At 43.7% G+C, this 25,761-nt stretch overlaps 2 protein-coding genes across 2 annotated transcripts in view; one reads left to right on the top strand and one right to left on the bottom strand.

Moving 5' to 3' along the window:
• Positions 1 to 1,529: 1,529 nt before the first annotated feature.
• LOC128712874 (uncharacterized) lies at positions 1,530 to 1,874 on the bottom strand. Its single transcript, XM_053807744.1, has one exon. The coding sequence runs from the start codon at positions 1,872 to 1,874 to the stop codon at positions 1,530 to 1,532; it is 345 nt and encodes a 114-aa protein (XP_053663719.1).
• Positions 1,875 to 3,395: 1,521 nt separating this feature from the next.
• LOC128713559 (cadherin-86C) overlaps positions 3,396 to 25,761 on the top strand; it is a 71,245-nt gene continuing 48,879 nt past the window's right edge. Inside the window, exon 1 of the mRNA XM_053808423.1 lies at positions 3,396 to 3,478. Coding sequence (XP_053664398.1) covers positions 3,402 to 3,478 — 77 coding nt within the window. The 5' untranslated portion in view covers positions 3,396 to 3,401. The remainder of the gene's footprint in view (positions 3,479 to 25,761) is intronic.

Raw genomic sequence — 25,761 nt, forward strand, 5'->3', positions numbered from 1 at the left:
TCATCAAAACTGCTCGTCACGCGAAAAACGCAACCATTTTGCAAATCCGGTTTGCAGTGCGTTCCGTGGAAACTCTCGGCGTTAGCACAGCAGTTCGACGATGCATTTGCGTATTTTAAGAAGTTTGTGGAAGGGACGAAGTTGAAGATGGTGGATGGGCGATGGCAAGGGAGGTGAGAAAAGTTGCAGAAGAGTCGCATGTTTCCTAGCCTCTGGTCTGGCATATGATGGTCGGGAGAATATAATTAAAAAGAGATAATTTTATTGACTGTTTTATCCGATATCTTAATCATAAAAATAATCCATAAACTTTTGTAACGTTCGGAAATATTGATAAAAGTGATCTCAATATTTACAGGGTTTTCAAGCGAGTTTTAGAGTCTTATTCTTAGTATAGATCTTACGAATCGATCCCTCATTGGTACTGACCGTGTAGATGGTGTTCGTGGTGATCTGTATCCGTATGGTAAGGGAACTGTCAAAAAAACCTCGGAACGGATTCAAAAATAGCTGGGACACAGTAAAAAAAACATTAAGAAACGGTCAAAAAATTGCGGGATACCCTGTAACTCACCGAAGGAGTCAATTATATGCTCGAACGAAACATCTCGCTGAACTTGTCACTATATTGCTTTGAAAACCCTGTATCTCTCTTACGAAAAACAAAAACCTCGGAAACATTGATGGGCTCGCTGTGCTGTGGATAGACATTAAAGCTCCATCCATCAAAAGCCAACAGCAATAATTACATTTTTTGAGTATTTTGCTTTGCGAACGATAGAGACTTTTATTCTTCCTCTAAACGTTGTAATGCGGTGCGATCAATTTCATTCTGGTAAGTATGCCTTGCCGTTATGATAAATGAAGCAATATTTACATTTTTGAAGCAGTTGCCATGGTTTTGTTTTTATTAAACACGGTTACACGGTAGGCGAAAAATATCGCAGGATGAATGCAGCAGCTGAACGCATCAACGTTGCACAACGCGGTTGTTAGTCCAGCCAGCACTGCAACGGTCGAACGCAAATTGTTTTACGCGGAAAAAACGACCACATTTAGTCACCAATTGGCTTCTTCTCGTGTGCGTTGTTTTGTAGTTTGTCTTCGTTCGGGGAGATTTTACGGTGCTCTCAGGTTGCGTGTGACGTGATTCGACCATCGTATGGCGGTGCGAGTGACGATGGTGTGTGTTAAAAATAGAATATTCGAGCCTAGGGTTCAGGGTGACGGTACCTGGGAGATCCTTTTGAGATGCTTGGGGCAAAGGGATGGCAAGAAATTTAACAAGTTCCAGGAAGATTGATAGTGACAGGGAATTCTTTCTTTCTTTACGTGTGAAAAATAGGGACTAATTATAACGTTTAAGAAAAACTTTAAATAATAACACACCGAGATGACTGCAATTATCCTTTACGTAACCTTGCTATTGTTTCATACTTTTTTACCAGTTTTACCAACTTTCAACAATGTCTTTCGTTAAGCTTGAAAATGTTAATGTTAAAAATGTAATATAGTCCCACATTTTAAGCTCACTGCTCCAGGAAGGCTTTGTCGATGAGGCTGCACAGTTCGTCGCGCATCGTTTTCTTGCATGAACCGCGCCGATCGCTCGTCTGGCACGGTTCCGAACCGGGGCATTCGTACATGTACGGCAGCGGCTCTAACGTTTCCTTGCACTCGCAGAAGTGTCGCGTATCGCAAGGGCTGCAGAACCGTTCACCCTTGAACGTGGCGACCCGCGTACAATCGATATGGCCACAGTACACCTTGTCCCGGTCGACCCAAACCTTTTCCGCCGCTGCGTACGGACCGCCCAGCTCGAGTACAATCGGTAGCAGAACCATCGCGAGCAGTAACTTTACAATTGTTGCCATTTTCCAGCAGGGCGGCGGGGTGGTTTTGTTGGGGCTGAAGTGTAGCGCTTTACGGGGCGAATTGGACTAATGTCGGTGCGATGATGATGAACCTTTTATATGAAGGAATATCTTTAGATGCGGAGGCTGAATAAATATTTTCTGTTTGATGTTTGAAATGATGGGGCAAGAATCGTAGCTATTGCTGCCAATATTGACAAAACGACACTTGATCTGGACGGTTCTCACCAGTGAAGAAATTACAATTCCAGCGCTATTATTGCTACGAACGTTTGTTTGCCATCGTAGGGCAATTATGTGATATCAGCTTCTTGACATTTTTGTGGCTGAGGGGTTCTTTTTCAATCCCTGCGTTAAAGGAAGTTTACTATGTTGTTTATAAAAATGTCTTTAAGTACACCAGTCTATTCGGCTATCGAACAAGACACTCCTGTCACGTCCTGTTGCTTGCCAAGTAACCGATTGCGATCACTTCGATCCAAACATCCAAAGTCTGTCCGATTGTATCAGATCTGCTGTTTGTTGTGTAGTTCGGGTTGTCTGAGTCACTTGCTTCCTTACCTAACCGGCGCCAAGAAAAAAAAAATGTTCGCTAAAGCCGTTCGTATGGCCCCACAGTTCGGACAGGCAAAAAAAAAACACGCAGTGAAAAGCTCTTGTCCAATGTTTTCTGCAGCCGATTAGCATAAAACATTCAATCAGTTTGTGTTGTTTTGGGTCTAGGGGGAGGCGAGAACAGGGGGGCATGAATTTTACCACCCTATATTCTATTTTGTAAACAGCAAACGGTGTGAAAAGAACGAACATGGTGCATGGAATGGATGCAATGTTAGGTTGAAAAGTGTTACGATTGGTGTCTTTTTTTTTGTAATATTACGGCAATGTTTCATTAGCCTTTTCAAACACGCTAGGCTCTAGAGATAGTGAAAGATTTTTATTTTGACTTCCTGAATTGTTGTTAACAATTTTTTTTCTTTCATTCTTATTACAGAGTCAACACTACCTAAGCTGAGACCACACTGAGCATTCCGGAGTACGACACAAAGTTTGTCACTCACATCAACAAGAAAAGAAAAAAACAACAACAGATCGAAAGAAGACATTCACAAAAGCTTAGGTTCGTCGCTTTAATTGCACGAGTCATTGAAATCATTCGTTATACGTTCACGCTAGCTAGCTAGTGGTCCGTTTAAAAATGGGTTGAATCTTTCAACACGCAAATTCGCGCGCAAGAGTGAGTGTGTGAGTGTGTGGATGGGTCGGAAAATGCAGCATTATCGCAGCGTTTGTTCATAAATAAACAGCAGTGAAAGAAAAAGAAAATGACTTCAATGAGTGCGGTGTGTGCGTGATTGTGTAAAAAAGAAGCTTCCACTGCGAGAAAACTTTGTTTAATGTGGGTGCTTGATGGTACATAATTAAAGTGATTGGAAAGCACCTTAAAACTCCTGTTTGTAGAGTAGAGGGATACGAAGGAAGAATAAAAAAAAACGTGCAAGAGTGTAGGTGTTGGTACGGACGGCAAACATGACTAGACTGCTGTCGCATCGATTAGATCGCTACAAACACTGCCGAAGCATCATACCCAGCAGCATAAACCAAAGGTAAGCTTCAATTAAGGATATTCTGAATCAAGAAAATGATAGATTTTAATTGTTATTCCATTAGAATATGATATTTTATTTATTATTAAAGCAAAACATAAATTTCTAGGTACAATTTCTAGCCCTGCAACAAAACAAACCCCCAGTTACAACAATGTAACAGTATAAACGTTCTCCCACGCCAATAATTCACCTTGTTGAACATCCTTCTGGACAACAAAAATAGCTTTATTCTACCACTCTGGTCCCATTTGTTGCGTCACTAGACTTTCCTGTTCGTTATTTGTTTCCTTTTTTTGTGTTGTTGGTCCTCAGCAGTTGCGTGCAAAACCCAACCGCAACCCCAGGGTAGTTGTTACACTGGTCCTTAAAGTATGCAAATTAGCAACCCTCGCGCCTGTTCCTGTCCCCAATTTTTACACCCAGACCCGGTTTTGCTTTGCTGCTCTCTGTTGCGCGAGTGTTTTCATTTTCAGTTCAAGGGAACAATGCGCAGCATGTAATGCATATTTTCTTGCACTTTATTAACAACACCGGTGGGTAATAACTTTTTCTTCATTTGTTGGTTTTAAATATATAAGTCATTACGATGAGGGCGTCCTGATTGCATATTTCCTCGGTTTGGAAACTTTCACTTTCTGGTGCACCCTTTTCCAATTGAAGTGGGAAAGCTGTGGAAGGTACGGAGACGTGATTCATTAACATACCCCAAGCCGAAAAGTGCATTGCCGGGTACGTGCGTGTTGGTGTCGTGCCTTGGAACCCAGTACCGGAGATGCCTGGTGGAATGTCATTAGGCAGCCGGTGCCCACCGGTAGAGCACACTCGCGGAAGCTTCTAAATTCATTTAAGCATTTTCCTTCCATCCCACATCGGATTAACAGTGGCGGTGGAGAAATTATTGCCCACTTCCGGCCGCATGAGTTTGTGTCGTCCAATGTCGTCCTGGCGGGAGGAAGCTGAAGTTCTGCGCGCTCCTTTTATGGGGTAGCTTTCGCTACCAGGTCGTTTCTGGTGCCAGGCGAAAAAAGCGGTACGATAAATTTATATGCATGCATGGCGCAAACTGAAAGGATGACCTGCTCCAGTTTCAAACGTATAGCCTGTGGGCTGTTCCCGTTTTTTTTTTGGTCTTACTGCTCCATTAAAAAGAATTATTATAGCCGTGGCTGCATTTATAAAATGATGTTGTAAGGCAGGAATGCAAATGCTAAAAATGTGACTGTTTTTCGAAGCAGTTTCGTCAGCAGTGCTGTTGTAATGCATTTTCCAAAGCCCACTGTAACTATTTCCACGATTTTTTGCCAATATTTATGGCAGCGAGAATAATGCTGCCTGGACGTTCATACTACCGCTCTAGCAACGTTCTGCACGAAAGGAAGCGTCTTAAATGTGCTCAGTTATTGCCTTGTCTTGTTGTTAGCGTTCGAATCGTTTGCAATTATCGAGAAGGGGGGCGTGTAGAAAATACAACCAAAGAGGGAGAAACGAAAGAAAGAACAATCATATTCTTCAACTGACTGCGCGATAATGATTGCACTTATGCTGGGCTGTGTTCTACGCTCTTAGAACGCAAAGAGGCAACGTTTTTTCCCCGCTCATCATTATGCCCAAAACCCCAACAGAATTCTTTCGCGGTAAGACGATGCCGGGCACACCTAAGTAGCAATCACCCGGCGTTACCTTTGGGTACTCATCCGCAATAGGCTGCGATTTTCATATCAATCGGGAATCGGGTGTTTTGTTTTCGAAAATTAAGAACGATGATGGAACGGGTTGACGGTCCGGTGTCGCTGACCCTTTGGAACGAATGATGAGCAACAAAGAAACTGTTATTGTTTGCAATGCCTTACACCACAACAGACTGTTATTTAGTAAACAGATTTTATCCTCATATTTTACGACCTGATTTAACGCGTTCTGCAACACGTCACCCAAATATGGATGACGCAAAATGTTTCCAGGGATCTGCGTCACCCATATATGGGTGACGCTGTTGTGCGCTTGGAATAAAATACACGTTTGCATTTTTGATACGGAATCAATGAAACAAACTCCTTAGTTTCAATTAGGAACGAACGACAAAACAGTAATATTAAATATTTGTTGATAATTATTGTATTTTTTAATTTATTTATTTTGTTTTATATATTTTATTTAACGTTTTTGTCGTACCATGTTAACAAATTTTTTTAACATCTGTGAACATGTGGTGATTTTGCACAACTTAAAGGGATTTGATTAAAATATAATTTTTTAAAATAAAAATAAAATCATTAAAATTTTAACAAAAACGTCTTCATCGAAACATCGTTACCGTTTATGAACGGAACAAAAACATCTAAACAATCAAGCTTTTCTGTTTGTACCATTAGGACAGTTATTGAACTATGTGAAAAGAGTGAATGGGAGCAGTAAAGCAGGAGGAGGAAAACCACGTCCAAACTTTTCATCCAGACCGCTCCAGAACAGATACCTTTTCATGATCGTGTTGCACCTTTCGATGCGCGGGTTCGTCGCTTACGATCGCAAAGAAATCGTTCGTTCTTTAGGGACCGGCTAGTGGTTTCCCCTTGCGACGGTACGTTCAAATGCTTTGCTTTGCGGTGCGGCAGCGGATATGTAACGGGGTGGCGCATAACGGGCACTTGAGATATGACGACTCATCGTTCCATTTTCACCGTTCCAGCACATACTAATTCTCATTGATTTTACTGGAGCCACGCAATATTGAAACGATTTTTTTTGTAAAGAAACGATGGACAACGTCTTTACCAGTTCAGGGAACGCTGCGGAGTGACCTGTACCACCCTATAATGGAGCGGTGGGGAGGTTTGGGGCAAGGGTACAAAAGGGACGCTATAGCTTCACACGCGAGTGCGCCATGTTGGAGCTTTGCTATTACCGGACAGTCTCCCCCTGACAACCCTACCCCTTCCTCCTTTATATCTCTCTTCCTCTCTCTTTCCCTTGCTATTTTTTCCGTTTTTCTCTCCATTCCGAAAACGCCGAACATCAGCAAAATAAGCAGAAAACATTACCCTCCGTAGACGGACCCTCATAATGCCTGATGATGATTATGAGCCGAAGTACCCTGATCTTCTCTCTATGTGTTCCTGGCTGGCTGGCTGGCTGGCAGCTCATCGTGTGAGGGCCCGATCTAGCAAGGTCACTATTAACCTCTTCATCATGCTCACCCCCGTTTCCCACCTCTTCGCGCAATTCTTCCAGCTTCTGCAGCCCCATGTTTAGTCCGTTTTACACTCGTCTATTTCACCACTCATGGCCCGGGAGACGCGTTTTTGGCGCGGTACGCGATGCTGGGAGGAGGGTGGGGGGAGGAGGGAAGGGAGAGAGGGATGCAATTTTCATGCTGTTCATGCTTCGCTCGTCGTCGACGTACATTATGAGCGATCCTGGACCATCATCATCATCTTCCTTCCTCATCATCGGCTTCATCACGAGCGGCTTTTTTACACACCCCCTTCTCCCCTTTTGGCCACCACCCCGGGGGTTTTATTTTCACCCCTCCGACTCACCTGTGGATTTGCGTTCTATACGTGCCTGTTCGGGTCGAACCAATTTAGGCATCTATTCGTTTGGGATGGATGTGGGGAACCCATTTGGTGCAGCCAGTTCAGCCGGCTAGAGGTTAGGCCTAAGGGGGGGTCCTTTAGGAGGCGTTTTGTCCATACGCGGTGCTGGAATGTTAAAAGCACATACACGCAGAGAACGGACAGCACCAAATAGGCGGCAGGATAACGGGATGGGTCGTTAGAATGGGAAGGAAAATTAGCCCCATTTTGCACACTGGGATGAGTCGATAGATTTTCGGTTAAAACGTGCCTTATTGAGGCAGCTGGCAACGAAGCACGAAATGAATGGGTTTGCTTTTATGGTTCCCTGTAATTTATTATTTCAAAATAGATTACCCCATACACATGCACAAGCATTAGTGAGGTTTGCTTGTAGCACCATAATTTTAATACAATAAGTTACGCATGTTGTTAACTAGTAAAATGATTTTATTTTGATTTGCTCATAATAGGATTTTTTTTTAATTGGTCCCACCAAACTATTAGAGCAACTAACAGGAAGTTAAACTATTGTAAAGAATGCTTTTTTTGAGCACGAAACTTTTCACCTTGCACTTTTTTGGGGCTAAAGAACGCGTAACAGGTCGCGCGAAACAGTGCGATCTTTGAAAGGTCGTTCCAGAGGCCGATGGTACAGTTTTTTTTTTACTTTCGACAGACCAGATGGTCAGACACTTCGTACGCGAGTACTTGTTGTGCAAGGACACGCAGCTTGCCGTCCTTTACGGGTGCGTTCATGTGCCTTATGCGACCGAAGGACGGTAAAAGCAGAGAAGCAACTTCAAAATACAGCGAGCGAGGGAGAGGAACAAAAAAAAAACGACCTGGTAAAGTTGTTCACCAACTCTGGAAAACGTCATTATCCGGTTACCCGAAACAGTAACCGATAAGTGCACACGATGCGAACGAAAGCTGCCCATTGAACAGTGTTTTGAGTGCGGTTTGGTTTTGGTGTTTTTTGCTGCACGTTGTTGGTCCCTCTTTTTGTTATAGTTCAGAATCGAAGAGGTCATACCGTTGTGGCGCGTTTGTCCTCTTCATAAAACGAGGCCACCGCGTTCGGGGAAAACGGGTTATGCTGTAAAGCCATTTTGTTGTTGCTGTGTGTGTGTGTGTGCTTTTTTGTGTCGTTTTCCTTCAAGCGGGACGGTTCACCCTTATAAGGACCGGAACAAAGTCACATTTTCGATCGCAGAAGGAAACATGCCTCCATGCTTCCATGCCGACGTCACTTCGCGGTGAAGCGATATTTGTGTTTTTTTTTCTTTCACATTATCATGTAAGCTTTTCTTCCAATCCCGTGCATACACCTCCCCTTTTCTCAGCGTTCATGCGCGGATCGGATGGACGCGCGTACTGCATCTTCACGCCAGGACAGTGTTGCCGCTTCGGTATCGGTTGTTCCCGCTTAAGGTTAGGGTAGGTCCACACGTCCGAAACGACCAAAATTGGAAATCGACCATAGTACGCCGGTGGGCTTTTGGTGCCTACCGATGGCGAGTTGCGCAACAGTCGGACGGTTTCGAATGAGGTCAGCTTGCCGGTGGGTTCCAGCTAACGGGATGCCTATTTCCATTGGAGTTAGCCTTGTGTTCTTTTTTTTTTATTAATGCTCAGAAGGGAAGCAATGTATGATGGTTTACGTTATGGACAAGCAGTTACGTTCAACATATACCAATAAACGTCTGGATGATGTTGATTCATGTTAAAATAAATTTCTATCTATGTTTGGTGCTGCCCCGTTCTACAAAACTGTGCTCTCTGGACCACCAAACCAAACTATCGCAAATTGAAGTCTCCTATGAACTCCTTTTTAAACAATTGTGGATTCTAAGATGCGAAGGAGGGATAGAGAAAGACCTCATTCCATTTAACTCATTCCAAGTTTTGGAATACCCTTCGGGATATATACATCTCTTGTATGTTGCAAGTGCGTTCCAAAAAAAACGAGAGGAGTTTTTGAGCACCTTTTCGACATGATTACCCGCTCGCGGTCGAGCACCGTCGTCGAGTCAATCCATTATCTCGGCCTTTCTGATGGACGCATCAACGCCATCACTCCATCTCAGTTTGGGCCTACCCCGTCTTCTCTGTCCATGAGGACGACCTAAAAGGACTTTGCGGGCTGGGTCGTCCGGTGTCATTCTCATGACATGACCAGCCTACTGAAGCCTGTCGAATCTTATACGCTGTACGACAGTAAGTTTCCCGTATAGCTCGAAGACATTTGACGTTGGTCATTATCATTCGTACTGCTCGTACTTTAAGACATGAGCTCTTCGAATAGTTGAGGAGTGGCTTCTCAGTTGAATGCTACTGCTCGATGTGGAAAAGGAGATGTGCTGTGAAACGAATACGTAAAAATGAATGACATTCATATAGAGTCTGATAAACCAATTACCAAAATATAGGTACGTCGTTCACTTGGAGTGAGAAGATCCAAGAGTGTGAAAACAACCGATTTGTCAGAATTTGAAGTTTCTGAGGAAAAGGATTTTCGAGTTCAAGTGATGTAATTGGAGCAATTGCATGGTTCTCTTTCCAGAATGTGTTGGGATAGATGACAAATTTTTCCCAATTTTTAGGATCTTGCTCAGAATTTAATGCAATCCGTACGAAACATTCTCAAGATACATACCAGCCATGTCAAAAGTGGTTGTAAGTAGTAAAATTCTACAACCCACTCTGAATATTCTCTAATTAAGCTCGAAATTGATGTTTTTTATTGACGAATAATCAAATATCTTGTTACTAACCTTTAATTTTCCATTTATTCTAACGACATCAGTAAGTTGAGCTTGATTTTACTATTTTGTATGCATCAGTAACCTCATAACCTCCTATTGATGACTAGTTATTACATGAAAAAGGTTCCAGCTGGTGGATTTAACCCATATAGTTGTCCCAGCTCCTAGCTGTACCGAGAACTCCCGGGGGAGCGCTTCACGCTATCGATATTTATGGCTTCCTGCGTGTGCCCTGTTTGATTGATTGCCCTCGATACGATTACGACAGACAGCAGGAACGCCAAACCTCATGAAAATATGGGTCATTGCGAGGACTTGCGTTGGGGTAGTCTTCCCGAGTGCAGAGACCGGTGCACGTCCTTTGTGTGGGGTAGGGTTAAGGATACGATCAATACTTCATTCGGCATGCCATACCTCAGTCGCATGGTCGATTAAAGTTTTTGCCGGCTTTCGTGTCCGCCGTGTCCTTTGGCATACGCTTGACCGACCGTGTGTGCGGTGCGGTATGGATGGAACGGTGAAGCAAAGGCCGGCACTTCCTGTTGCAAAATATTGTTGCGACGTTGCAGGGCGTGTATCCTTTTACTTCGTGGCGGTTGTTTGAAACGGTCATCCCTGCGGGTGGATAGAGGGTGGGCAATGCATAAATAATACCCGGTGGATTTCGGTGCGACTACGGCGAGTCCTGCACGGCGGGCGTATTGGTGCATGGTGCCACTAGGTTTTTAGGTCAGTGTTCTAACCGAAGGATGTAAAAGAAAATGACCCTTTGATTAGGTGAAAATAGACGCCGATGGAGTGAGTGTTGGTACCGCTCGATTCCGATTCCAACCCGCGGTCTCGTGCGGGGTGCAAAATTAGGTCAAATGTGAAGAATGCGCGCAAAGAGCAAACACATTTTGAGTGATGTGAAATGTCTTCCCTCTACCGAAACGGCCGGATGTTTGCGGTGCGAGCGGTACGGCGTCATTCGTTTCGTGAAAACCGTCACTCAAAGTATCATCATCATTTCCAACCATGACCAACCAATCGTTCGCCTGCCCGAAACGGCTCATTATCGTGCGGGACGGTGCATAATATTTGACGTACCCGGGTTTGAAGTTCTAACTACCGCGTACTACCCTTGTCCGCTTGAACCCATCATCACAGCAATGGTGAAGTGTTCACCTCCGGCGTGAACATGCACCGTCTAATGGAAGTGCGCTTTATTGGACAAACCCCGACACGAAACGCATCCTACTCGCGCGCACCGCACGCCGGGAAAGATACGTCAATCCCATGAATATGCACACCAATGCTCCCGCAAAGGGGGATATAGAAAGTCAACCACAAAACTGCGGCATTCAGATGCGCACAAGAGGTGGATTTACAGAATTGCTCATCCCCTCAACTCGAGCGTCCCCTCCCAACAAAGGGGTAACAACAAAAGACAGCTAAAGGGAAATAGTGGCTGGAAGGTTCGCGAAAGCGCTGGGAACGCTACCCATTTTTATTCTTTCCTTTTTGCAATTTCTCAGATTTTTTAACGTTAGCATAATGAGTCCCGAAGAATGTGCACATATTTTATAAGGCGTTGTATGCGGAAAGTCCATCAGCAGGCTGCTTCGACGGTGACTGCAACGGCCGGGCAGACGACGAACGCCAATTCCGTTTTCGGTCCCCGTTCTACCGATTACCATACCAGGTGGGTGAAGGAATCGGAGGGGAAGGGGGGGAGGGGGGGGGGTGTATAAATGGGCGATGGGGATTGGGGGTAGCGAAGAAAGCAAGAAAGAAATATGTGTGCATACACAAATGCTTTCTCTTTGCCTCTCGTTCTCATGCTGTCCGTGAACACAATGTAACCGGCCGAGAATCGTTCCACGTGAGATGAATGCATTAGTATGCAATTTTCGTTCTGTCGTTGCCATTGCAACAATTGCACAACACCGTTCAATATAACTCTAGGCAGTTTCCCGCATCATCCAACCGTTTGTCTATCCTCTGTTCGTAGTAGTTCGCGTAAACCGATGCCTAGCCGTCGAATGCTTACGCTTTATACATTTCTTCTTACTTGTCCTCTTACGGAGCGGGGGAAGAGGGGAAGGGGGAAAAGGGAATCTCTTTGCGATGGAGCTCGGTTCCGTGTCTTTTTCGTTTGGAAAATTATGAGCTTTTCTTCATCCTTTTGGTGGTCCAACCATACCGGCAACAGAGCATGGTTTTATTGCATCCATGCTGTTTTTTTCCTTTAAATGTTACATTTGAGAAGAAGAGAAAAAAAGACGAGTGAGAAGAAAGCATAAAAATGATTAATTTAGAAAACTATAAATAATAATAAAGAAATAACTCACAAATTATCACATTAAACCTCATAAAGCGACTCCAGTGAGGATTTCGCAAATCAAATTTTTGGAAACCTAAAAAATATATAAATGGACAAATAAAATAAAAACAGGAAAAAAGGATTTTTTCGGTGATGGAAAGTGAAACATGAAACTGATTTAAAAAATACTACTAAATTGGCAAAATTAATTATAGACTTCGAGGAGAGATGATTTTAATTGTGTTGAACGGAATACGAAGTAGTTTGTGTACATTTTTTGTCTGCTCTATGTGGGAAACCCATGCACGTGCAATGCAACCCTTTAAGGGGAAGGAAACGGTGTGGCAGCGATGGAGGATTGTACACTAGGCAGTGCATAATTTATGCCCCCCAGACATAACGTATAGCCGTATTGGATGGATGTCGGGCGAAACGAGGGATTTGTGCGGTTAAGAACGTGTGCTGCCACATATCGGGGTGACCAGGAGGGTAAAACACCCCCCCCCCCCCCCCCCCCCCCTCACACCATCCCCACCCCACAATCCTAGATAGAAAAAGATAAAGAAATAAAGAGGGCGATAGAGAGAGAGAGCGAGAGAGACTTACAATGGTAAAGTAAAATAAAAGGGTAAAGGTCTTGTTGCGTTCCTTGTGCGCTTGTTGGTGGTGAAAATGGGCGAAAAGACAGGGTTGCAAAAAGATTAGAAACGGAGTAGGTCAATGCACTCGCTTTATCACACGTTTTCTTTCCAAGGTTAGAATTTTCCACTGCTTGGCGTTTGGTGGATTATCGGATTTTCGAGCAAAAGTCGATTTTAGAAGCGATGTTGCAATGTGTAATCAAACCCGAACGGGGTAGCATGAGGCGCATCTTAAGGGATGATTTCTAGGGGTTGAATAATATGAAGATCGTATTCAACGGTTCTGTATTTTTTTTATATTTCCATAGATTTAAAACAAAAAATCAAAGGACCTTAAAAGTATCTTTCTGGTAATCCCAAATAATCGTGCATTTAATATTAATTCGTCTGATAACTTTTCTAAGTAATTAAAAAATATGTAGAAAATCTCTGGTTGTACAAAATAAGGCTCCATATTTGTAACATGTTTATTTTTTTATTAAATCATTGCACTATTGCCCCCACCTTTGTATCATTGCCTTGCCAACCCTTTACAGTGTGGAGGTGGTTGGGGAAGGTTTACAGCAACTCCCCTAACCAAACAAAACGGTCAGGCGAAAAGATGCGAATTGCAAGATTAGAAACAAGATTGCATTGCCGAAAGGAAACAGTGGGCACAGTGAGGAGGAAAATCAAAACGACACACACACATATATACACAGTCGGTCCGCTGTCACGATGGCGTGCAGCTGCATCGGCCAGTCCAGTTTTCCAACACCGCGGTCATACCTTCGGGCGTTGCTAACGGTGCGGACCATGCACCCCCCCTCTCCCCACCCCTATGCTTCATCCCTGCCCTCGCACAACATTCACCCGTTGGGTACACGCTTGCACGGTAAGATGGTAGATACGGAGTTTCGCGTAGGCATCGCGAAGTCTTTTCAGGATCCTCAGGCTTTATTTATTTTCATGCGGTTTTCGGATCATGCATTCGACTCGGTCGCAGCGTATGCCTGTTGCTGCCTGTGCACGGTGGCATACATCACAACAAAGGCGCGATGGTGTAAGTTATTACGCCGAAAAGGAAGCAACTGTTTTCTCGGGCAGGAGTACGAAGGAAACAAAAATTACATCCCCATCCGGCGGGCGGTAAAGAATAGAAATATTTACAAGATCACATCATGCGCGATAAGGTTTGGTGACTGATGGGCAAATGGGCAGTGGCAAGATGATCCTTTGCCGTGTCCGTTTGCTTGCTGAGAGACACCCAAAGTCCCGGACGATCAAGTTTCACACTCACCGCGGGCTGCTGCGGGTTACCCCCGAAAAGGGAAAGGTTGGCCAGTTGACTTCTAACATTTAAAAATCGCAAAGCGAAATGAAAAAAAAAGCAAAAAAAGCCTGGGCAGCACAGCAGCACAAAACCGACCACTACATAAAAAAAGGCACAATGGTCGCACCGTACAGTGGCCCCACCCCGAACGGTGAAGGAAGCGCCGGGAATGGGGCAAGCATGGTTTCCGCGGGGAGTCAATAGTCTGCTCCTGCCCTGTTGGCTTTTACCACCCTTAGCAGAATGTGCTGCGTTGCTATCTAAACATGTTTCAGCCAAAGATGTGTTCGAGTGCACGCTTTTCTGGGCTGCCAGGATTGTGTGTGGTGCTTTTGAGAACGATGATGGAGGTGTTTGCTCTCGGGTTTGCAGTTTTCCCGCCGTCTCGCTCTGCAGTGCATATTGGCTCATTCGTATGGAATGCATGAATTACGTGAGTTCGCTATTCAGTTAGTGGTCGGTAGCTGCTATTATTTGCGGAGATGGAAATGAATCAACCTTTTACAGAGCCTCTGAAGCCACTGAAGAACTTGGGTCTGAGGACAAACAATTTTTATGCTATTACACTTACAGCGAGTAAATAGGGGGAGGAGGAAACTTGTTATAATTTTTATTTGTTTAATATTCTTTCGTATGTGCCATTTCTTACTAAGCGTTTACAAAAAATGGTAAAAATATTACAATATCATTTGAGAAACGCTCTAATAATCGATTATCAGGCAACAGTCGAGTCTCGATGAGCACGGATTATCGACGCTCCACCGTAATCTATAAACTTGTATTGAATATTATATTCAATTGTTCGATCATAAACTCAATTCAAATTCAAATTGTTGGAAAATAATTTAAATATATTGTTGAATTTGTGTTTTAAATTCCGGATAATTACTTTCATGATATAGTTGTACTTGTATTTTTTTTTAGTGACCAGTTAGTGCTTATACAAGCTTACTAATTTTCATCCATCTATTGCGCGGGAAAAATAATATTGAGGTGATAATTAGTAAAAATTTCAGAACACCTCCTCATTTAAAATAATATCTAAACTGGGTTGTCGTCCCAACCTCGCAACCACGAACGATCGTAACTTTTGAGCGGTTTTAATTGCCGAACCATTATTTCTTCGCCAAAGTTGTAGCAATAAAATTAAATGGCGCCTGCCGATGCTGCCGCGAAATGCAATCATCCCCCCCACCCGTCCCATTCTTCCTCACCGAACCCTCCCCCTAGTGGTTAGTGAAGCGTAGCCATTTAATCGTAATTTCCGGTCGACCAATCCCGCTTTATGGCTCAATCGTCAACGTTTTGCTTAGTATAAAAAAATAATAATAAACTGGTCGCAGACTACGCATTTTTTTTTCGGCGTCGCTTAATCATGGATCCTTGTTTTTTTTTTAGATCCACACAAGGTGACTCGTATTATTTTAAAGATTGAGGTGTTACGCTCCTAATAAAGCTTGCATGAATCGGATGAGCCAGGGGATTTTTAATTACGAACAAACGAAACGACGAGATGCACCACATGGATCACTCAATTAATCGCGCAACGGTTTAACATATCCCGCCCGTGAACGAACTGCAATAGCCAAACGTTTCGGAGCTGATCCGTCCGAATGGTGACCGTAAATGAAATGAACGCATCGATAAGGTGTTAAATGAAAGCGGCACGTAAAGGTTTGGCCCGTTTTGGAGCGAATAAAAGTGAAACGATACGTGGCTAATAACAGTGCAAATGGACCCTTAAACGCGCGCAATGCAGCTGCAATTGATGCAAAGTCAAATAAAAAGGCAGGTAGAGCGAGTGAGAGGGGAAAAAAAATAAAACAACAACAAACCACAGCATCGTTGCAACACGTTTCAAATCAGATAACCAAAGTTAGCTAGAAAGAAAGAAAAAAAAGGCGAGTAGAGAGAAATAAAATTAAAACGGCCAAAGAAAAACCCTACCGGGCGCGCGGGATATTTAAACCGGTCCCAATGTGCCCAAACGGTGGGCCACGGTTGGCAAGAGTGTGTACGGGCCGCAAAAACTCATTTTATTTGTCATAAGTCGCGCACACTCAATGTTTCCGTGTATTCGGCGTCCGTTTTTTTTTTTTCATTCGTCTCCATTCGTTTGCGCCATTTTGTACCAAAGCTGGGCTGCGTCGCTAGATGCAGCGAAAACGCCACACGCAACAATCTACATACGAAAACGCCGAAACACACAGCACGGCCGCGTACGTTTGTCTGCTAGCGGCGCGACATCGGTTACGCTGTGCTTATGTCTGTAACTTTATCATCCGATCCGCAAGCGAAACCGTAGCGTAGCCATATTTCGCACGCCAGCACACGTTCCTTTTACTGACTGGGCCGTTCGGTTGTTGATCGATCGATTTTTCCACGAAACCTCTGTGTCTGTGTGCGATGTGTGTGTGTGTGTGGGTGCTATATGATCGCACGACATATGATGCTGTCAATTCTCAACCGTCACCTTCCGCTTCCCAGTCCCCGTAGTAGAAAGTTCAGCGCAAAAGCAAATACTCGCCGGGTTCGTCGCTTGGCGCACCGAAGTCTTTCCTTTTTTGCTGCTGTTGTGAGCGATTTTGCGTCGCACCGGGGATGCAAGGTTTGGTGAGCCGTCCCGTATCGATCGAGCCTGACTCAAGTGTCAATTTAATATGGCACAAATTTATTTTACCCACTCCCCTGCATCTTTTTCACCCCTTTTTTACCCCACCGGGCGCAAGGTAAAGCGTTTTATTTCTAATTTCTTCTTATTCCAGTCGGTTCAATTCAATCAATATTCGCGGCTGGAGCCCACCAGACGTTGGTTAAGGGTACGATGGAGATTGGGGAACGGTATATGAGTATGTGTGTGCGTGTGTGTGTGTGTGCTATGCGGGGTACTATCTCCCAGACGGTGCGACAGATAGTCCGGGGCTGTCGCGCTTGACATCAGCCAACAAATCAGCATTAAAGCTGGCGTTCTTGCCGGATTGTTTTCGAAGCCGTACGGTTGCGCCTTGCATATGCACCGTTTGCCGAATGGTAAATTGAATCCCCTTTCTCCTGGCGAATGTTGAAAACGTAGCGGAACGGGCGTGGTATTACGAACCAGTGTTGTGAGGATGTGACCGTCCTAGGATAGAAGGGGGGTTGGGGGTGCGCGAAATTCACTTTCACTTTCCTGCCCTTTTCCTGGTTTTCGGGCGGCATTCTGTAGTTGGAGGCTGGCGTAACCATGTGTAGCATTTTATCGCCTTCAAGAGAAGCGCTTTGGGAGATACTTGTGCTTGTTGCTGTTGCCTTTTTTTTAGGTAATGCTGAAGCGAACTGAAAGAACCACACCGAGTGGCATCTTGACCGGTGGAAAAAAGAAGGATAGGATCGTGTTCAATCGCTGGTTGAGCGTAGACGATCACGACTCACGAGGAAGTGGTAGGGACCACTAGGAACGGCAGTGAAGTATGGTGGATGTAACAGTTTCGTTCATGTTTTGTAGCTACAACAACGGTTTCTCGACCACATCGCGCACTAATGTGGATGATTTATTTATTACAAACACGGTTACGTAAGAACTGCCTGTATTTTAAATCTGCTTTTCAAGCATTTCAGTACTTTCAATTGGGCATTAATGATATTATGCCGATGCAGTTCTTGAAATCAAAACATTACGCCAAACTTCTATTGGCAGCTCAAAATGAAAGCTCTTTTAGATGATCCCACCAATATTATCTATTAAATTACCAGCAACTCATAATGAACAATTTATAGATTATCCCACCAGTTCAATGTATTATATTACCAGCAACTCACAATGAACAACTTATAGATTATCCCACCAACTTTATCTATTGCATCACCAGCAGTTCATAATGAACAACTTACAGATTATCCCACCAATATTATCTATTACATTACCAAAAGCTCATAATGAACAACAATCATGTGTTCCTTTGTTTTTGTTTTTTTCCTCCTTATCTTTGCTCGCGAAAGATAACTCATAAATAATCCCTTCTTTATTTTTTTAAATATACTAAAATAAATACAGCTGGTACATACAAGAAAAAAAAAATCATTTCGTTGCTCCCACCAATTAACGTTACTCTAAAATGGTGAACGCACTCAATAAGCTACAGGGGTCGATAGGGATGGTTTTTGAAAGTGATCGAAAGAAGCAATCGTCCTCTGCCTCGATACAAAAAAATAAAAAATGGTGAAAATTTTGCATCCAGATCACGACCGACCGTCCCTTCATCGCTAAACCGCATCTCCGTCTGCTGTCGTTCGTCATCAATCAATTGCTGCTATTGCACTAGGGTTGTGTCGTGGCCGTGTCGGCTAGGAGATGTTCCATTGCATTGCATGCTAACCCACCAACTACAAAAAAAATACTGAGGGCTTCAGGGAAGGTTTGGTGGATCGGGTTTTGAAAAGGGGTAAAAAAGGTACACTCTCACTGGGGGACTCCCATTTCTGCTGTCGAAGCACCGACACACCAATACACAAATTCCTGTCCCGTATCGAACCGGCGATCGATCATGCTGAAATGCAATCGAAAAAAAAGGGAGCGAAAGGAAAACGGCGGAATAGCGAACAAGGGTGCTTTTGAGAAATTAATTCGTCACTGAGCCCACGCAAATTATCTCATCATGCGCTGCACGAGAGCGTTGTTTTCGTGTTATTTTTTGTATTCCTCCAACTGTTACCTTTTTTTTTAGAAGGGCCAGGCCGTTTCATGTTTTCCTTCGAGGGTTTTTTTTCGCTTCTTCTTGCCGTGGTGTGGCGTCAAATGAAGTTCGGATCGATTGCGATCGCACGAAGAGAAAGTGATTTTCTTTTCTATTGCTGCGGTACGATGAGAAACGCCGATCGGAAGGAAGCGAAGGCGTCACATCCTATGCAAACAGACAACTCCAGGCAACTCCTCTCTTCCCATCGCGCAAAGAAAAAGCAGCAAGTATTATGGTTGGCCTTTTTTGTTTTGTTGAACATGCCAAAATGTTTTCCCACAGTACGTCTCCCAGCACAACGCAACAACGAGCGGGTCGGTTTCCTTCGCCAGCTTCATCTGGAACGTCACTTGTTTTGGGGCAGTTTCTAGGCAGTTTGGTGGCTTCACCTTCAATCGTGAGGAATCCTTACCCGTTACACGGTGTCATGTTGGTGGAGGCGGGTTGTTCTTGTCTGTCCCACGCAATCGTCCTCGGGCGGAGCGATGTATGCTCAGTGACATCGATCTGTTCTGACCTCTTCCGCCAGCAACAGCTCTCCAGGATGGTCCAGGAGGTCAGAAGGAATTCGGGTTCGAAATGGTAACATAATACATTTGCATTCAAATCGGTGATACGATGATCGAAAAACCGCACAGAGACAGTCCGGTGTTGGAATGTGTCGCATTTGCTGATATTTACTACATTTGATTTGTTAAAGAATAAGGAAGAGTCTGTTTTAAAATAGTTATTAATTTGAAGATAAGCGTAAATATAAGTTCACAAGTCAGCGGATCCTGAGTTTTGATTAGGCGAAGAAATTCTAGCTTTGAGAAGAATACCTCAGAATACCTTTAAGTTCAAATGAGTAGATATTTATGAGACGTTAAGTTCCAAAATAATGCAATAAAACGTTTCTATCTTGAAGAGGAGATGCCCTCTTAAATACCTTATAATACAAACCAATGTCCCTCTCGTACAGCAATCGTTTTCGAACGCAGACCTTGAAAACAATGTGAAAAGTAATAAACAAAAACTGGAATTTTGGTCTCCCTGCCAAAAGTTGATGCAATGTATGCAGAAGTAAAACGCTGAAACCGGTCCAGAGGAAGGTCGACTGTGCGGATCGGGCGTTAAAGCTCATGTTTTTTGGGGAGAGTTTTCTGCTTCGGCCCTCCTTCTTTCCTTCCCTTTTGTGTAAAGGGAAATGAGTATTTTTTTTCGTATGGTATCAGATGTACACCTCCTATCAGTGTCAATCAAAGCTTGCGCATTGTGTCACAAATTCTAACCGTTTTGCCATGTTTTAGCTTTAATTACATCACCAATGGTATCGTCGTGCTTTTATGTACCCCCCCTAACCGTTACCGGTAACCGCGTAACGTAACGTGGTAACGCACATAAATCTTTTGAAACAAACGACCCAATCATCAACCACATCCGGCATGCAAAAAGCCGTAAATCTAAATCAAACGCTAATAATTGTCCCTATCAACTATCTCCCGTACGGCGGCGGCGAACGCGAAGGGTTTTTTTTAGTGGCGAATGGGAAGCGCGTGGTGTGTGCGCAACAGCAGCTGTAGCGTAAAAAAGAAACCCATTCGAGGGTGGAAAATGTCACCGCGCTAAGCCGCTTTTAACGTGCGCGCGGGCGCGCACTTCGTGCTGGCTTTATTACACCAAGCGTGTATTAATTTGTGCCTCCGTCCGGAACGGGTGCGTGAAGGTGTGCTCCACACTTTCTGGCTTCCCGACATGCTCACAAAACACTCTGTATGTGTGTATGTACCAGTGAGGAGAAATGTGCTCTAATCTGTAATGACGAGACGGGCCCGAAGGACACGCTACGCCACTTAATCCGTCTAGGAATGTGGCTAATCACTTACAATCGATAGACGGTGGTGAAAAAGGAAAAAAACCTAAAAGCGAATGTGCTATGCCAATTGGAAAGGGGGTGGAAAGGGAAGGGGAGGGAGGGGTGGTGAAGTGTGCAAATTACGTTTACATGATACCATTCTGGCTTCTAATGGTAGATAATGCGCTGTTGCGATACGTTTCCATCGCTGGTGGAGTGGGCCAATATTTAGCAAAACAATTAATGACTGCAAATAGGATTTACGTGTGCAAATGCGATAACACAAACCGCTGCCTTACCGGTTTTTCTCTCTTTTTATCCAATATTTTACTGCTGTTTGATGATTGTGTTTGATGGCAAAATGGCCCAATAAAAGGTAGTTGGAACAAAAATAAAACATATAACGACTTGAAGAAGTAGTATACTTTATCGTTTAAAAGTTGTAATGAAGTTTTTTGGCATGTTTATGAAACAATTTCAATGAGTTTCTAACGAATTGAAATGTTTCTTCTTCGTTTTCCATATTTCTGACGGCTTGAGATGAACTGTGATTGTCAAGCATATTTTTGTTTTTGGAATATTTTTGGAAAACTTATATTGCGCCAGCCATATTGTTGTAGTTATTTAACATATATAAATGTATATTCTATTTTTGGTCTAATTTGTCCTGATTTTTGAGCCATTTTGGTAAAAGCAGTTTGTAATTTGAGATTGTCGTGTAAAGCAAATAAGCTAGATATTTTACTAATCTCTTTATTATTCCCATATAAATACCATTTATTTAAATGGTTTAATGTCCTGAAACATTGGAGGATTTGCTACAAGTTCTATGTTTAATGTAGCTAAGCAGTTTGTATTTTTTTTTCTTCTAAATAATATCATTAAATTCGCCATTTTGTCTGATTGCCTTCCACACACTATCTTGCGGTGTAATTATGCTTTTTTTTATGTCTCTGTTTAATTTCTGCCCACTATTTTATCGTTATGAATTTCCTTTTTCGATGCCTCAAACACCGGTATATGTATATAGCTTTTACATTTAAATTTTAGTGGTAAAGGGGGAAATAAAAATAATGACATAAGCTTGTTATCGGGTTCGGCATTCAACAGGCGAAAACAAACAAAAACAAAAGTCAACTGCCCACAATCACCAATGTTTTGCACAGCTTTACGACCGAGAATGTGAACCGAGTCCTTTCCGACGCATAAAACCCGTCTCGGACCATCTTTGGCGACCGCGCGAACCCCGGGCGCACAGCAACCGCATCCGCACCGTGTTCAATTTTATGGGCATCTAAATAGAAACCGATTGCATTTAGCCGCTTTTGGATTTATTCTTTACGAGCCGTTTTTTTTTTTATTATTGTTTTGCCTGTCCTTTCGGTTCAAACTGGTCGTGTAATAGAGGAAATGGCTGGTAGAAACAAAAATTCCCCTCAACAGCCGCCCCCCCTTCCCCACCGCCTTATCAACTACTCCCCCTCTCAGATGCTGTGTGCTACCCACCCAACTCTTAACCATTGAGTGTGGTGCGTGTTTGTTTTGCAAAACAAATGTCACAAATGTCCCTGTGCGACCTGCAAGTCCTCCACCCCACCCCACCTCCTCGTCCTTCCTTCCCAGTAAGCTTAAAGCATTCCATTTTTAATATACTTTTTATGGTTTATTCCATAACTCGTCTAGATTGATGTGCTGGTTTGAACCGTAATCCCATTCCTGCCATCCCATGATCAAGGCAAAATTATCACCCCGATACCACCCCTCCCCCCTCCCTCTCCCAAACCCCCCCTACCGCCCATTCTTCAAATCTGGACATCGGAGGTCCGGATGCAGGGGATCGTAAAAAAAATGGTGGATAAGAATTTTACGATCCAATTGCAACACCTGCACCAGTGCACCTCGCTGAACCATCGCCGAATGTGCGTCAGCTATCAACACCCCATCTTTAAGGAGAGAAATAGACTCTTTGCTCAAGTTTTCCATCTTCAGTTCTTTGTGGAGTTGTCGTGCTGCTGCCTCAAATTTTTGCATCAATATAGCCTGCAAGCCTGTCCCAGTTGCAATTGCACCGTATTTCTTCCCGGTGCAAAACCCAACCGTGGGATGGGGGGAAAAGGGAGGGGGAGGTACACTAACCAATCGTTTCTTTTACGACCGATTAATGAGATTACGTCGATCTGTCGATATTAGCAACGCACCTGAGCAAATTAGCATCGGCTCGATGGAAGGCAGGAGAGAGCGAAGAGGGAAATACCACTGCAAGCTGTAAAAAGTTTTACAGTGGATGTAAAAGAAGGTAGATCAATTAAATGTACGCGTGTTTGCTTATTAAACGGGGCCGGGTACGGCACGGACGTACAGGACGCAACGGGCCACGCAGCAATGCGCGTTGTCATCCGCGTTATGCATTCGGTGCAGCGAGTGTGTGGAAATAAAAAGGATTATACGGTGGAGTCACTGCGCACGATGATGCGAAATTCAGTCGCGTTCGGTTGCTGTTCGCCGATAGGTGCGAAGCGCTACTAACTTATTAAGCGACAGTTCTCCAACGGTGTGATGTGTTAGAATTAAGCTTCCCACAGTTTGCGCGTGCAAAGCGTTGTGATGTTGTGCTTGAGTGATTTATTTCAATCCTAAAAAAGAACGGAGGAAAAAGAGTCCCGATCAGGTAATGCTACCGCAAACTGCCCTTTTTCCCACCCTCATCGATCATCAAAATCAAGCAATCAAGATGAACGGTCCATCAACCTATAGCACCGCTCAACACCACCAAACAAACAGCACGGAACGCGAATGACAAACAAAAATCGTCCCCGCCGGGCGGTTTTGAACGGGTGATCATCAGCTGCACAATGCACCCTGCGGGAAAGTGGCCCTTTAATTTGCCGCAAAGCATAAACCTTCCACCCCACACACACACTACCGTGACCAGTGAAGGGTGGGTTCTGCTGTCTGATTATCGGTTACTAGTAGAACCGTTTTCCTATTCTTACCTTTCGCTGACGTGCGGAAAATCGTCACACTGAAGGAACGTTCTCACGGATTTGGAGTTATTGGTGGAGTGATTTTTTTGTTGCTTGCTTCTCCTCCATCTATCTCTAGAAGGACATAGCTGCTCGTTCGGGCGATTATCCTTGCCTTTTCCCTTGCTTATCCCTTTATTGCTGCGTGCGTGTGCTTGACGTCGCTGTGCACGACAATTAAATCACTTTAAAGCAGATTGCACCAGCGGGGGAAAAAAGCATTTTCTCGAAGCGTTCTCTTCGCAGGAACGGTGTGGACGGTAATGGCATTGATTGCATCTTCAATTTTTTTTGTCTGTGCCAGAACAGTACAGACTCGCTGCGGCGCGAAGGTCATGGAACTTTCGCTTATCCTGCGGAGCGTGGCTAATTTCTGCATTACTGACGGAACGAACTTTAGATGTGTTTATTAAATCCCTTGAGAAGTCACAAAGCAACTCCTGATTGCTTTTTTTTCTCTCCAGGTTAAAAACTTTTAAAGACTAAATGCTGGGAAAATATGTAACCGAAATGTACATCTTCAAAATCGTACAAAACAGGTACAAATCGAAGAAGATCTCCAAAAATCCTTGAACAATTCTAAAAACTCAAGAAATTCTGTTAATTTCTAATACAATTCGATTGGTATCGTTTCTGATAAACTAATTTCTGGAAAACCGACTTTTAATCTCAGAATTCTAGAGATCCTATAGCTATTGCCTTATTGTCTTATTCGGTTTTTTTGTCTATCTGGTTAAAACTATTGATTTCGCTGAATTGTGTCACTCATTTTACATGATGAAACTTCAAGAACTTCAAGAACAAATACCTCAAGAATAAATTAATAATAATATTGGGGATATTGGGTATGGGCATATCCTTACGTAGTCTTCTCGTCTAATTTCTTCAGTTTAATCAGGTTTTCCGCCTATCCTGCATAAAGAGCTCGACTGTTTGTATATTCAGACATTGGTTGACATTTTTTTTTTTCGAAAATTGAATTTGTCTTTAATATTTCTGTAGGTGATTCTCTGAGGAATTCCTCATCTTCAACCACAAAATTAATCACCAACCCAAAACTTCATACGCTCTGATGCTTTAATTTTTCGTTTTTCTCTTGTATTTCAGGTATGCAACAAATTATTACCCCATCGAACGTTGGTTAAACGTCGCTGAGCTCACCAGCAAGGTAACGAAACCCGATTACACATGTTTAGACGGTACTGTTAAATAGTTGACGTGTTTTGTACGAAATTACCTACGGTGCACCGACCGAGATCGAATGGTTACACCATCCAAAATGGCTGCGTAGCGAGATAGAGAAGAAAAAACTAGGCCAATCTGTGGAAATGAGTTAAACTCGACGCGAAACCAGTTGCGATGGGTAGCGCGTAGCGCGCACGGTTGAAATAGCAATGCTGGCGCTCTAATCAATTCGTACTGGCCGCTGGTCACCAACTTCCGGTACCGCGTTTTCTTGGTCAGTTTTTACACCGTTTTTTTTGTTTTTACGCATTCACTGTGTGCGCTTTACCGGTGGTGTGACGAGTGGCCGTGGTCGTTTGCGCACGCACGCCGGGTACCGAGATTCCGCAGATTCCAGCACAGCACGGTGTTCGCATTCGGGTTGACATGTTCGGTGGCGTGAGAATTGGCGTAAACGGTGGTGAATTGTGAAACCGCCGGCCCGGTCGGGCCTTTGCAAACCTCCTGCCGACTGTGTTGTCGGTCGTACGGCGTTGAAATGGTACCGGTGGCTCGCCGAAGATAAGGCCGCGGTTGTCATCGTTTCGATTTTGATGGGTCTGGTTGAACTGGTTCTCCGGTATGAACGTGCACGCACTTGTCGCTATCGTTTACTACGGCACATTTTCCCATGCCAGTTACGTTCGTTCATTGGTCAAGAGAGAGAAAGAGTAATAGCGAATTGAATACAACATTAAAAAAAAAACTGTTGAGAAGTAGCAAAAATACATCGCGTATTAATGACACCATTTTGAGCGTCATGTGTAGATCTCTGTTGCGCAAATCTTTGAAGATAGCTCAGTAAAACGTGAGTAGAAAAGGATATGACACTACTATTGGCAAAAGAAACAACATTTTTCGAAACATACACCCGAGTGCATGCGAA

The sequence above is a fragment of the Anopheles marshallii genome, chromosome X, assembly GCF_943734725.1.
Source record: "Anopheles marshallii chromosome X, idAnoMarsDA_429_01, whole genome shotgun sequence".
Classification (NCBI taxonomy): domain Eukaryota; kingdom Metazoa; phylum Arthropoda; class Insecta; order Diptera; family Culicidae; genus Anopheles; species Anopheles marshallii.